Source organism: Hoplias malabaricus, chromosome 15 (genome assembly GCF_029633855.1).
Source record: "Hoplias malabaricus isolate fHopMal1 chromosome 15, fHopMal1.hap1, whole genome shotgun sequence".
Classification (NCBI taxonomy): Eukaryota; Metazoa; Chordata; class Actinopteri; order Characiformes; family Erythrinidae; genus Hoplias; species Hoplias malabaricus.
Window position 1 is genome coordinate 33062017 of NC_089814.1, and position 13678 is coordinate 33075694.

General features: G+C 40.8%; 2 protein-coding genes across 3 annotated transcripts in view; one reads left to right on the plus strand and one right to left on the minus strand.

Moving 5' to 3' along the window:
* The first annotated feature begins 207 nt into the window (after window positions 1-207).
* Window positions 208-3839, plus strand: LOC136668347 (liver-expressed antimicrobial peptide 2). The gene is made up of 3 exons (XM_066645823.1): window positions 208-273; window positions 2087-2229; window positions 3362-3839. Exons 1-3 carry the CDS (start codon window positions 208-210, stop codon window positions 3402-3404), a joined length of 252 nt encoding a protein of 83 aa, XP_066501920.1. The 3' UTR covers window positions 3405-3839.
* A 1367-nt stretch (window positions 3840-5206) lies between these two features.
* scarb2c (scavenger receptor class B, member 2c) overlaps window positions 5207-13678 on the minus strand; it is a 29448-nt gene continuing 20976 nt past the window's right edge. For both annotated transcript variants that reach the window (XM_066645821.1, XM_066645820.1), the window contains exons 10-12: window positions 11259-11310; window positions 8141-8293; window positions 5207-7524 (exon numbers count right to left, since the gene is read on the minus strand). In XM_066645821.1, coding sequence (XP_066501918.1) covers window positions 7486-7524; window positions 8141-8293; window positions 11259-11310 — 244 coding nt within the window. In that variant the 3' untranslated portion in view covers window positions 5207-7485. The remainder of the gene's footprint in view (window positions 7525-8140; window positions 8294-11258; window positions 11311-13678) is intronic.

A 13678-nucleotide genomic window follows, 5' to 3' on the forward strand; every position in this document is an offset into this window, starting at 1 on the left:
AGGTGTTCGTGGAGACGTGGACTCGTCCTAATTTCCCCGGTTAACGTGTCCCTTTTCGCGCCGTCGCGGGTGACCGTTGCCCTTTGAGACTCTTATCAGCAGGTTATCAGCGCTAATATAAAGCCAGTCCACGCTGCAGACTCTGTCGATGCCAACTGTGCTCTAAGCGTGACTGAAGGAAACCTCCAAACAAAGCAAGAAGCCAGAATGCGAATGTCGGATCACACACTCTTCGCCATCGCCATGCTCATCTCGCTGCTCTGGGCCGTCCAGGTAGGATGTCAGCTGTGCCAGGAGATGCCAAACTTCCTTTCTGTTGCTGGCATTGAAGGGGCTACAGAGTCCCTCAAAGCAGGGTGGGGGGAATGTAAAGAATGCTGTGGAGTTTGAGATTGTTAAACAGGAATAAGCTGAGTATCCCTTTTTATGTGGACAATGGGAAGAGCTACCAGGGACTGGAATTTCGAGTACCACCAGTACTTGGTCATTACTAAAGATCAAGGCTCTTAAAGGGGTTTTGGCTTCTACAGCTAGTCTGCCAATTAGAACTGACTGGAACCTAATTTAAAACAAGAGTTATCCAAAGTACCATCCTTGCAAACCTCCAGATTTTTCCTCTATCCCTGTGTTGGGTCGGCTTGGCAAAAATGTGGACCACCTGGTGGGTCACTTTGGAAACCACTTTCCCCAGGTTCCCCTGTGAACTCCTTAATGACACCTTCGTTTTCCAGAGCGTAGGGTCATATCGGTCAGTTACACCTGGGTGCAATTCAGTGGCATGTGGAGAGATATGGACTCCAGCTGTGGGTACAGAGATATGATTTATTGCTTTGAACTTTGATATTCAGACCTATGTCAGGTTTCTCATGCTCCTACATTATGGCGGACGGGTTCAGGAATGGTAGAGGAAATGCTGTCTGTTTTAGGTGGTTGCTAGCAAATGACCAAGCCTTGGTTCTTTAAACAAATGGCCTTTCCATTGGCCATCGTTATGTTTCTAATCTTTTGAGCTGGTAGTGAGTAATGAGGTATGAAAATTGCTGTTCACTCCCACAGTTGTTGAACAGTTGTTCCCAAAATGGGGGGCACTGCCCCTGGGAGGACTGGGGGAAATATATACGTTACTCATGTCGCTTGTAGTAATTGCACTGTAAAGGTTATTTGTCACTTTATTTTGTTTTGTTTAATACGTTTTTGAATAACCATGTTTGATATAAATTCCAGAGGACGTGTCAAAAGATGTGTTTGTTGTGGTCACTTCATCACAACTAAATTTGACATGTTTACACTCTAACATGTGCATGTTAACAATATGTTGTACACATTAACATGGAGAATCCAACAAGGCCGCCCTTTCTCTTCTGCAACACAAAATGGAGTGGCACTGGTGTTATGCTGGTATCAGACTACACATTATTTTTGTCTTTCACAGCCTTCCGTATGTCGGACTAGGCCAAAAGGTCCAAAAAGTTCAAACTTGCTAGACTTTTCGGTGGGGTGTTGTGGGGCATCCCAGATGCCACATGTCACATTACATGACTGATCCTCGCCCCCAACTTCCAAGTTTGTTGGATATGACAAAAACAAGCTCAATTTGTGTATTCTGATCCAACCCTAACCCTAGCTCTAGATCACAGACTTAAATCCAGCTCATCCTAAAGGTATCAGATTGAGGTCCATCATACAGGACAATGCAGCTCCACTGCTCCACAGCCTAATGCCCAAGTGCAGCTACTCCAGAGTCATGCTGTGTGCGCACAACTGAATGTGGGTATACCTTATGTTGCTGACTGCACTCATTATGAAGGACGGCCACAAAAGCTCGGATATAGTGTGTGTGTGTACCTGAGCACCAAGTCAACACTTGCTCATTAAGAGTAGATCAGGACGACCTGGTCTTTCAGGGCTGCCTCACTGATTAAACTTGTTATTTGACTACTGTGACAGAAATTGCTGACTTAATCAACAGTTACCAACAGGAGATAAGACGAATCATAAAAAGTCCTCGCCCACTGTGCCTAGTGTCTTCAGGTTGATTTACTCAGGTGCTTATCAGTCTAACCTTCCACTTTCCTTCTCTCTGCAGGTAGAAGCAGCTCCGCTAGGAGGTACCTGGGCCTCGGGCCTGATCCACCGCGCCAAGCGCTCATTACTGTGGCGCTGGAACACGCTGAAACCCGTGGGTGCCAGCTGCAGAGACAACTTCGAGTGTGGCACCAACTACTGCAGGTAAGCAACGTGGGATCAGATCAGGGTCCGGTTTACCGTGTGATCCCTAAAGTCACAATGGCCAATCCAGATCTAGATCAGTGGTTACCAACACTGGACTTGGAGATCTGTCTTCCTGCTGCTTCTAACGAATTGACCCATCATGATTCATCTATGTATTGCCTTCAGTACCTGATCAGCAATTGATGAAGAAACAGGAAAGAAATCACAAGGAGAAGTGTTGATGACCACTGGTCTAGACAATGTTTATGAGGCAACCATGAAAACAAACTGCCAAATCTTTCAAATCCTTGCCTGAGGTTCCTGATGGACAAACATCAAAGATCCCTGATTGAGTCCTCCTCCATTTTACCCTATGGTCTTGGTACCCAAATTGGTAAAGCCAAATCATCTCAAATGAAGGCCACCAAACTTGAGCGATTCAGATTTGCATTTCCATGTATCATCTATCGGTATCAGTAGTCACACAACATGTTTGTTCAGGAACGTTGCCCTGGAAGGCCAAGTCGTCTTCTAGCTGAACATTGACCAAAAGTTTATTGACTTCTGATAAGCATCTATAAGGCTATTAATACAGTCAGTGATTCAGCAATTTGGTGAGATTAAGCAAAGCGAGACTCCTAGGAATGTCTCCAATTGTCAGGTCAGAGTTCATGTAAGTGGGTATTTGGTTTACCACAATCCCAACTGCACCACTTTCGCTTTAGTAGTGAGTCAACTCTGTACTAAACTTGTAAATTAAAATGTCCCTTGAGATGATCTGCTTTGTGTCCCAACCACAAAAGGTACCAAGAAATATGGCGAATGTTGTGATAACCTCCTTTCAAATCTATAGACAAGAATTCAAATGCACAAATCTTCTTAAAAGTTGCTAGTCTCAAATAAAACAGGTTATAATCTAAAATCTAAAAGTTTAAACCTTGTGTGGAGGTTCCTCAAAGAACCCTGCATTGAAAGTGGTTCTTGTCAAACAGGTCCCACACTTTTGCTTGATTATAAAACATAATGATAGAGAGCAAACATCTCAGTTAGAGAAGACATTGCACAAAAAATAACAATCCTTTATCCTAAACCTGATTTATTTATAGTTCCTCATTTTAACCCATTTCTTTTTCCACTTCTTTTTTTCCAGAAGAAACATCTGTGCTTTCCATCCAAGCTTCTCTCCATCTTAACAAGAGAATCCCCACGCCCTCCCCACGCAAAAACCTGAATGAGATCAGCTCTAACGGAACACGAGAACATCACAACTTAAGACCCAACATCACTGCCCAATCATTTCACCCTGTATTGAAAGATCAATGTGTATAACTGTCAAGTGCATGACATTAAGTATGAAGTTTGGTCACACAAACTTTCACAGATCAAATACGGCTAATCCGATCCGAAACCAATATACACTGTATCAATAAGAAACTCCAATTCAGTCTCATTGAGTTCATTGTCAGCATTATTTATTTGTAAATAGTGGACACAAAACGGAAGACTGTTGTCACAATGTAAATACTGTTTATAAGGTTTTTTTTATATTGAGAGTGAGATATATTGTTATATTTGTTGGTTTTTTTATAAGAAAAATTAAGATGCCTACATTTTACATGATGCAATAAACAGACAAAAACCAACTCTTGGGAAAAAATACGAACATGAGTTGAATAATGTTCAGATTATTTTTGAACAAGCAATGATCGGTGAATATTTTTATTAGTGTTTACACAAAATAACGAACTGCAGAACACCACCATGAGGTTAAAACACAACACAGGTAGAAAACAGGGCTGGGTATTCGTATTTAATATTGAGTGCATTATTCAGTTCTGAAATATTCAGTACTGTGAGCATTAGTGAGTTTGTTCTAAATTCTAGACTGCTGATTGGCTGCCTCACAATTACAATACTGCCATTGTTTCCTGATCTGTTATCTGCCTGCCACAGTGCCCCGAGTTCTCGTCATTAAGCTCATGGTACTTACAGGATATTTATTTTGGGTAACATGATGGTAGCTTCCAAGGCACTTCCAACTCCCAATAGGTTGTAGGCACTAAATGATAACTATGTTGGAATGGGAATTATAACTGGGCTGAAAAAGAAAGAACTGAAGCTTACCATGGCTCCATTTGGTTCCTACCATTTTTCTCTGAAAATAAACACATATAAATATGTTGTCGTATTGCTAATCACCTACTTCTGGTTTAGTGTGATTTTGTCTGTATTTACCACTTACTTACTGCAGTTTACTGTAAATCATTTAGAGTGCTGGGTAATTACATAGTACTTTGTATGTTGTATCTCACACTTGGTACAATTTTAGAAACATTTAATAGTAATATAGATAATATAGACTATTATATAATAATTATATTACTCTGAACTATGTCATTTTCACTCAGTGAATATCTAGAGCCTGTTTGGTATTTCATTGTAATTTAGTTCTATTATTTTAGCAATAGTTAGCATGTTTCCCAAAGTAACTATCTAGTACCACGAAGATTGCATACTTACAATCACCCAGTGAAAATCTAGAACTTAGGGAACTGTAAAAGAAAGCATTAATAATATATCTCATATATCTCAGGCTCATGTTGGTTTAAGTTACTCCCACCAATGGAGTATTATGTAAACGAATGGAATATAAATTCAGGCACCAAACCTTAATTTGGCCAAATTTAAGGTGTCAATATCAAACATTTTTGAAAAGTATCCAGCCCTGAAATAAAAAACCCAACACAAGTATTTTCAGAAAAAGCAAAAACACAAAAATTCCCTTTAGAAATGTCACAGATGAATAAAATACTGAACCCCAGTTTAAGGAAAAATGACCACAACTTTTATTTAATGAAGCCACATTATCAGAGCAGTGACATTATTTTTGTCTATACCTTGATTAGAAAGCCATTACATTTGCAAAAATCCTCTACAATCCAGTTTATGCATGTTATGAGTGTATTTGGTGTGAAATGTTTGACTCTTAATAACTGTTTTATGGCCACACCATTCCATTTTACAACATTATGAAAAATCAGTATCATCCCCCATTTCATTTCTAAAAAACGCTATAAAAACACCATGTCTGTAGACACCACTAATAAACGTTATGCTAACCCATACATACTGTGGACATATACACTGTCTAGAAAAGCATGAAATGAAAATGGACACTCTGGAGCAGCTGTACATGAGTCTAAAGTCACCATGCTCAGTATTGTTACTGTTAACCCCACCAGCATTGCACTTGCGGGAACAGTGAAACTTGCTGTCAGTTCATGAAATTACACAGCAGCCGCCACTTACAACAAAAGCTGCTATTTATATGTATTTATATTATGTGGCAAACGTTTTTCAACTTAAAAGTCTTAGCATCATTTAAATGTAGATTTGCTAAATGGCAGCTGATACATGAAATAATGAAATGATACATGAAATGATTCTAAAATTCTGAACGTACGTAAAACGGAGATCCAAGGTCTTGTTCTGACAGAAATGGCTTACAGTCCATGACTGTGGTTTAATCTCAGCCTTAAGCCTAAATCAATGTTCACAATTGTTAAACAAATACAAAGTTATGTTTGAATAAGACACAAACTGTACATTTCAAGTAAGACATAAAAAAAAGAAGTCCCCACACCCACACTCCCCAAACCAAGAGCCAGTAAAATCATATTAAAGAAGCAATTAGTCATTTTTACTTTTAGAATGTAGCTAGCTGTTAATGAAAGTGTTTATTTATTATTTTTATATTTAAACAAAGTGCAATTCACGTGATTTAGAATCAAACTGCCCTGTCCTCCCTAAATGAACCAGTTTTTGTTTTATATAGTGGGTGGCAATGTTCATAACAGGTTTAGTGAAGGATCTCTGATACATTCAGGACACTAGGTGTCAGGACAATGGCTGTTTCATAATGGGAAGGAGAAACACTGGAGAAAAATGCACTTTTAAAGGATGGCACTTTTAACCAATGTTAATAACTTAGAAGAAAAAAAAAACAGTAAAAAAAACAAAGTAAAAATATTTATCAAATGCTTGTGATGAGCGCCACTGAACTGAACTGAGAAACTGAGGCAAAATAAAAAGGTGAGGTGAAATATGGCCATATGATTATTATTATATATTTTTTTGGCTTGTTCCACCCTTCACTGTCAACCACTTCGTACTCAGATGCTCAAAAATACGAGTCAGTTTCTAAATGTAACATTTGTGTTGACACAGCGAAGGTCAGATACTTAACGTGTCCCATGTTGATCCTGGACTAAGACAAACAGACTGGTCATCATCAGTGTTACATAAGCACAGTTTACTGAGCTAATCTTAAGAGAATTTTCGACTTTGTTTATAAAATATAGAAGATAATCACTGTAGAACTCCATACTGTATTATTTCCCCAGAATTGAATTCCAAAAAAGGGTCATAAAATGTGCTTTTAACTTGAAATGTAATAAAATACTATTATGGTATATGAGGTTATTAGTAAAAATATTAGGGCATTAATAATTATATATAAATAACCTGCCCATGATGGTGTTATAATATTTTTATTAACATTGCAATATCGAATTATTGTAGTAAATCTATGTGATATTTTATTTAACTTAGTACATTGCTGATTACGTTTTTTTGGGCAACTCATTATTTAAATTTCGGGAAATAATTACAATATTGGGTTCTACAGTCCACATGTCAGTCATGTTTCCCGTCAGTTTCAGTTCTGTGTTCACCATCCTGGAGCTGTGGGTTTGTGGGTAATTTCATTTACTCAAGTACCTCATGTACCGAAGTTAAAAAGGCGATACTTTAACTCCAACTTGAGAATATTGATGAGTACGAGTTAAAATACTTTATCGTCAGTTCACGTTTAGGCACTGATTCCCTTTCTGTGTTTGACTGTGTTCAGGTGAGAAGTTCCACTAATAACAACATAACCTTCTCAGCTGATACACTTTTGTACTAAAACCCAAGAAAAATATGGCCATTCCTTGGTTTATGGGATTCTATGGGAGATTGGCCTCTTACAACATTGCCATTATTAAAATAAAATGCCAAATAAATTACAAATAAACCCACTTCTCTCTCCAGGATCCCGCTACATGGCGACACTTGGCAGGTGATGATTGGCGAACAGGTCAAATACTGGACGGCATGCAGTTTTAACCTTATTAACGACTTAGTGGGTGGATTCAGTGAGAAAGCTACCTTTAGTTCATAGAACACGTAAACACTCTCATAGCTACAGCCCAGGAAACAGCAAACCTCCATCAGTTAGGATTCCAGTAAGGGTTGGCGCTCGGCCGCGGTGCTCTGTGGGAAAATAGAGAGGAAATTCACACATAAAAAAATTAAATAATATCATCTCAGGCCTAGGGCGGCACGGTGGTGCAGCAGGTAGGTGTCGCAGTAACACAGCTCCAGGGGCCTGGAGGTTGTGGGTTCGATTCTCGCTCCGGGTGACTGTCTGTGAGGAGTGTGGTGTGTTCTCTCGGTGTCTGCGTGGGTTTCCTCCGGGTGACTGTCTGTGAGGAGTGTGGTGTGTTCTCTCTGTGTCTGCGTGGGTTTCCTCCGGGTGACTGTCTGTGAGGGGTGTGGTGTGTTCTCCCCGTGTCCGCGTGGGTTTCCTCCCACAGTCCAAAAACACACGTTGGTAGGTGGGTTGGCGTCTCAAAAAGTGTCCGTAGGTGTGAGTGTGTGAGTGAATGTGTGTGTGTCTGCGTTGCCCTGCGAAGGACTGGTGCCCCCCCCAAGGGTGTATTCCCGCCTTGCGCCCAATGATTCCAGGTAGGCTCTGGACACACCGCGACCCTGAACTGGATAAGCGGTTACAGAGAATGAATGAATGAATGAATGAATCTCAGGCCTGTCTTAGCTAGGACTTCCCTAGTCTCTTGCCCATGTTCTCATCCTGTGCAGTGATTCTCACCTGTGGAGCTCTCTGTAGGTACAGTAGCACCATGAAAACCACCCCCAGAAGGATTCCTAGACCAATCACGATGAAGGGAATGTTGATCACCACGCTGGCCTCGGTAACCACAGCTCTGAGCTTCTTGGCCGAATCTGCATCAATGAGCATGCTCTAAAAAAAAAGAGAATTCTGCATTAATATCAAGATATAGTTTTTCAAAATTGATATTTTAGAAGCAAACCTGATCTTACTTTAGGAATCGTATGCATTTGTGAAGTTTTAAAAACGTAAACAAATAACTGAAGGTCATGAGAGTGTGTCTGAGACAAAATAGTGCCCCTTGTGGAGCAGTACCTGAACATGAGTGAGTATGTATTCAAGAGTGTGAGTTATATTCCAGTTCCATGTGGTGTTTAACATTGAAAAATGTAAGATTATATTTGACATCATCCCTGTGGGATTATTTTATCCTGTAAGAAGTTTCCTATATGAATTTCCTTACTCACGTCTTACTCAAATTTGTCATGGATGTCATGGTCCTGTTTCAATCTTCACAGTACAGTATTAAGAGCATTCTAACTGGGTGTGACAGGTGGGGTGTCTTAATATCTCTACAAGTTAACTAGTATCTTAGGACTACAATGTCTGTAGGAAGCCAAGCCCAGATTATAGTCTGTAATCTGTCCCCTGGTCTGATATCAGTCGGAAGAAATATCACAGTTAAATGGAGAAATGTTTCCTCACCATTGACTTCCTCTCCAGTCAGTTTGCACTGGAAACCAGTCTAATGTGTTTACAAAGCCAAAGTATTTGCAATGTGTCTCGGTCCGGTATGCTAGGCTCTCTCTCTCTCTCTGCTCATGGCAGAGGTATATGGAGTATGTTTGACAATGGCAAGAACTCCAAACATTAAAATATGGACTGAGATGAGGATATTGCTCTATTCCTGCTCCATAGGTGGGTAATATTGACTTATTTTTGCTGTTTCGGATCACTTAAGTTGGAAACGGCTAACTGCATTAGCGAAAGTGCTACAAAACTAAAGAACTAAAGTTACAAATGAGTTTCTGTGGTAATTCAGACATACAGTTCCACCTTAGAAAACGCAGAGCTTCTGAACGTAAACACACCAGAGAGAACAGCATTTACCCACCATTGTAGACGACCCCCTTTAAGGCCATACTTAGGCCATGGGTCATGGCTCTGGAAACAAAATATATAAGCCCCCATCTGTAAAAATACAGAGCTTTCCTGTGAAGCTCTATCACTTTCACAGACATCCTCTATGGGCCTGACAACTTTCAGGCAGCAGAAAATACAAAACAACGCATCCTCATCCTGAAGCACTGCCAATTTCACATGCACTACAAAGGGTGTGCCACGAGGAAGTGTGATCTCACGATATCCAATGGTAGAACGGTATCCGGAAAGTTGTAAAAACTGATGAAAACACAGAGCTGATGTGACATTCAGATCACAGCAGCCTCCATTCCAGAGAAAACCACAGGAACAAATACATTAATCACAAGCTTGTACTTTATTTGTGGAGAATCTAAAGGAAATAGTGTTTACAATGTAATGCACTTGATGTGAACAGCAGAAATGCCACACTGTAACTCCCAGAGCAGACATTTCTCTTTAGCGTACAAGGTTACAAACTTCCATAATGAGTGGGTTGAGGCTATTCAACCCATGACTAATTCTGTTCTAAACCCAGTAAAACAGGACAAATCATGCTCTAAACCCAGTTAAACAGGACTAATACTGCTCTAAACCCAGTTAAACAGGACTAATTATTTTCTAAACCCAGTTAAACAGAACTAATACTGCTCTAAACCCAGTTAAACAGGACTAACACTGTTCTAAAACCAGTTAAACAGGACTAATACTGGTCTAAACCCAGTTAAACAGAACTAATTCTGCTCTAAACCCAGTTAAACAGAACTAATTCTGCTCTAAACCCAGTTAAACATGACTAATACTGCTCTAAACCCAGTTAAACATGACTAATACTGCTCTAAACCCAGTTAAACAGGACTAATTATGCTCTAAACCCATTTAAAAAGGACTAATACTGCTCTAAACCCAGTTAAATAGGACTAATAGTGTTCTAAACCCAGTTAAATAGGACTAATACTGTTCTAAACCCAGTTAAGTAGGACTAATACTGTTCTAAACCCAGTTAAATAGGACTAATACTGTTCTAAACCCAGTTAAACAGGACTAATACTATTCTAAACCCAGTTAAACAGGACTAATACTGTTCTAAACCCAGTTAAACAGGACTAACACTGTTCTAAACCCAGTTAAACAGGACTAATACTGTTCTAAACCCAGTTAAACAGGACTAACACTGTTCTAAACCCAGTTAAACAGGACTAATACTGTTCTAAACCCAGTTAAACAGGACTAACACTGTTCTAAACCCAGTTAAACAGAACTAATACTGTTCTAAACCCAGTTAAACAGGACTAACACTGTTCTAAACCCAGTTAAACAGGACTAACACTGTTCTAAACCCAGTTAAACAGGACTAATACTGTTCTAAACCCAGTTAAACAGGACTAACACTGTTCTAAACCCAGTTAAACATGACTAACACTGTTCTAAACCCAGTTAAACAGGACTAATACTGTTCTAAACCCAGTTAAACAGGACTAACACTGTTCTAAACCCAGTTAAACAGGACTAATACTGTTCTAAACCCAGTTAAACAGGACTAATACTGTTCTAAACCCAGTTAAACAGGACTAACACTGTTCTAAACCCAGTTAAACAGGACTAATACTGTTCTAAACCCAGTTAAACAGGACTAATACTGTTCTAAACCCAGTTAAACAGGACTAATACTGTTCTAAACCCAGTTAAACAGGACTAATAGTGTTCTAAACCCAGTTAAACAGGACTAACACTGTTCTAAACCCAGTTAAACAGGACTAATACTGTTCTAAACCCAGTTAAACAGGACTAACACTGTTCTAAACCCAGTTAAACAGGACTAATACTGTTCTAAACCCAGTTAAACATGACTAATACTGCTCTCTTTGGGAAACCTGGTGGAGGTGGTAGTTTTTTGTAAGTGCTGACTCTATGCAGTAAACACAGTACATAAAAAGTAATCAATAAACGTATTTACCTCATTAAGGTACATGACCGGGAAGACCAGAGTCCTGACGTCCCCTGTTTGGCTGTGAGAGGGGAAAGACGAAGAGGACAGGGGTCAGTCTACAGAGAAGTTAACACACTTGGGTGTATTTATGGGGAAAATGTTCACGTAAAACAAGCCACCAACAAGCTACAGTCGCTTCTTACAGTCACACCATTCCACCTTAAAACATGCAAAGCTTCTGAATTAACACAAACAGTGGGGGAGATTGCTTTGCTTTGAGAACAAGGGTTCCCCCAGAATCGTCTGTGTTGAGCAAAGAGGAGCAGCTGTGCATGAGCTGAAGCTCTCTATCCTCAACGTCAAAAGACACTGGAGCAGGGAAACAATGTTTTCGGAAGGGACAGAGCGCCATCTAATAATTGGGAGGTCCAGAGGGTTCATGCGCCGTGGTGATAATTTTAGCCATGGCGTGATCTTTCCTTCCTCATGGTCATGTGATTTTTTCAGAGGTCACAAACTCAGTCCCCGTGCACAGCCCGATCTACAGCTGGAAAACGAGGGGGCATGTCTGCTTTCATCTCCCGATTCATACAGGCTTCACATTCCCAACACTAACCCTGGGCCCCCAGCATGTCCTACATAACCAACTCCCACAAATACAAAAGTCCACAGCAGGGACTGAGGGGGTGGAGTTGAGTTATCAGTCCCTCTCCTGCAGGTCAGGGTCTCAGAGCTTTGTGTAATTCTGATCTATAATTAACTCACATCAGTAACTCTATATTTGGAAAGGTGTAGAAAGGAAAGCAAGTCTCAGATATTTACTAATTGCTATTTACTAATTTATTAATTAATTATGTCAATATAAAAAAAAATGCAAATAGATTTTCAATATATGTTTGCATCAGTTGCAGCAGGAAGTGTCACACTCACACAGCACCAGGGACTTGGAGGTTGTGGGTTCGATTCCCGCTCCGGGTGACTGTCTGTGAGGAGTGTGGTGTGTTCTCCCTGTGTCTGCGTGGGTTTCCTCCGGGTGACTGTCTGTGAGGAGTGTGGTGTGTTCTCCCTGTGTCTGCGTGGGTTTCCTCCAGGTGACTGTCTGTGAGGAGTGTGGTGTGTTCTCCCTGTGTCTGCGTGGGTTTCCTCCGGGTGACTGTGTGTGAGGAGTGTGTTGTGTTCTCCCTGTGTCTGTGTGGGTTTCCTCCGGGTGACTGTGTGTGAGGAGTGTGGTGTGTTCTCCCTGTGTCTGTGTGGGTTTCCTCCGGGTGACTGTCTGTAAGGAGTGTGTTCTCCCTGTGTCTGTGTGGGTTTCCTCCGGGTGACTGTCTGTGTGGAGTGTGGTGTGTTCTCCCTGTGTCTGCGTGGGTTTCCTCCGAGTGACTGTGTGTGAGGAGTGTGGTGTGTTCTCCCTGTGTCTGCGTGGGTTTCCTCCGAGTGACTGTGTGTGAGGAGTGTGGTGTGTTCTCCCTGTGTCTGCGTGGGTTTCCTCCGGGTGACTATGTGTGAGGAGTGTGGTGTGTTCTCCCTGTGTCTGCGTGGGTTTCCTCCGAGTGACTGTGTGTGAGGAGTGTGGTGTGTTCTCCCTGTGTCTGCGTGGGTTTCCTCCGAGTGACTGTGTGTGAGGAGTGTGGTGTGTTCTCCCTGTGTCTGCGTGGGTTTCCTCCGAGTGACTGTGTGTGAGGAGTGTGGTGTGTTCTCCCTGTGTCTGCGTGGGTTTCCTCCGGGTGACTATGTGTGAGGAGTGTGGTGTGTTCTCCCTGTGGTGGGTTTCCTCCCACGCTCCAAAAACACACGTTGGTAGGTGGATTGCCTACTCAAAAGTGCCCATAGATGTGAATGTGTGAGTGAATATGAGAGTTCCTGCCTTATGCTGGATAAGTGTTTACAGACAATGAATGAATGTTTGTGTTATTATTAACAGTTTTAACTATTTAACCACAAACCTGGTGTTCTGTATTCAGGTTGTTAAACACATTCTAATTCACAGTTACTTCTATGAGATGTGAGTAAACTGATGGTGAAATTTGCATATTCTCATTTTACAACCAGTCTTGCCAAGTCAGTATTAATACAGTTCTAGAAGAAGGGCATGCGGTCACCATGCTGTCCACATTCAGCTGCTTAATGCGTTTTGGAAGAAGGCCATTTTGAGCCTCTTCATTCTGATGATGCAACATCTGATTACTTATCTGAGGTCAACTGGAGGGCGATCAAGAGCAGCTTTATGAACCTAAATGCCATTTAAGGCGAGTTAAATGTCTGAAATAAAAAATCTGCCATAAATGTAAGAGCAGATAACCATCTTCCTGCAAATGTTTATTTATAATTTGTATTGATGTTCTTGAATTTATTTATCAATTATTCATGAATTGGATGGTGCAACTGGGATACATCTGTCAATGCAGCAACAAAAGAAGTCAATGTGTCGATATATTTACCACAGAAAT

What these genes read in the sequence shown, in the direction of transcription:
- LOC136668347 (XM_066645823.1), top strand. Translation starts at nt 208, where the DNA reads ATGCGAATGTCGGATCACACACTCTTCGCCATCGCCATGCTCATCTCG. An exon ending in CGCTGCTCTGGGCCGTCCAG is followed by an intron (nt 274 to 2,086) that starts GTAGGATGTCAG and finishes TTCTCTCTGCAG; the next exon opens with GTAGAAGCAGCTCCGCTAGG. An exon ending in TGTGGCACCAACTACTGCAG is followed by an intron (nt 2,230 to 3,361) that starts GTAAGCAACGTG and finishes CTTTTTTTCCAG; the next exon opens with AAGAAACATCTGTGCTTTCC.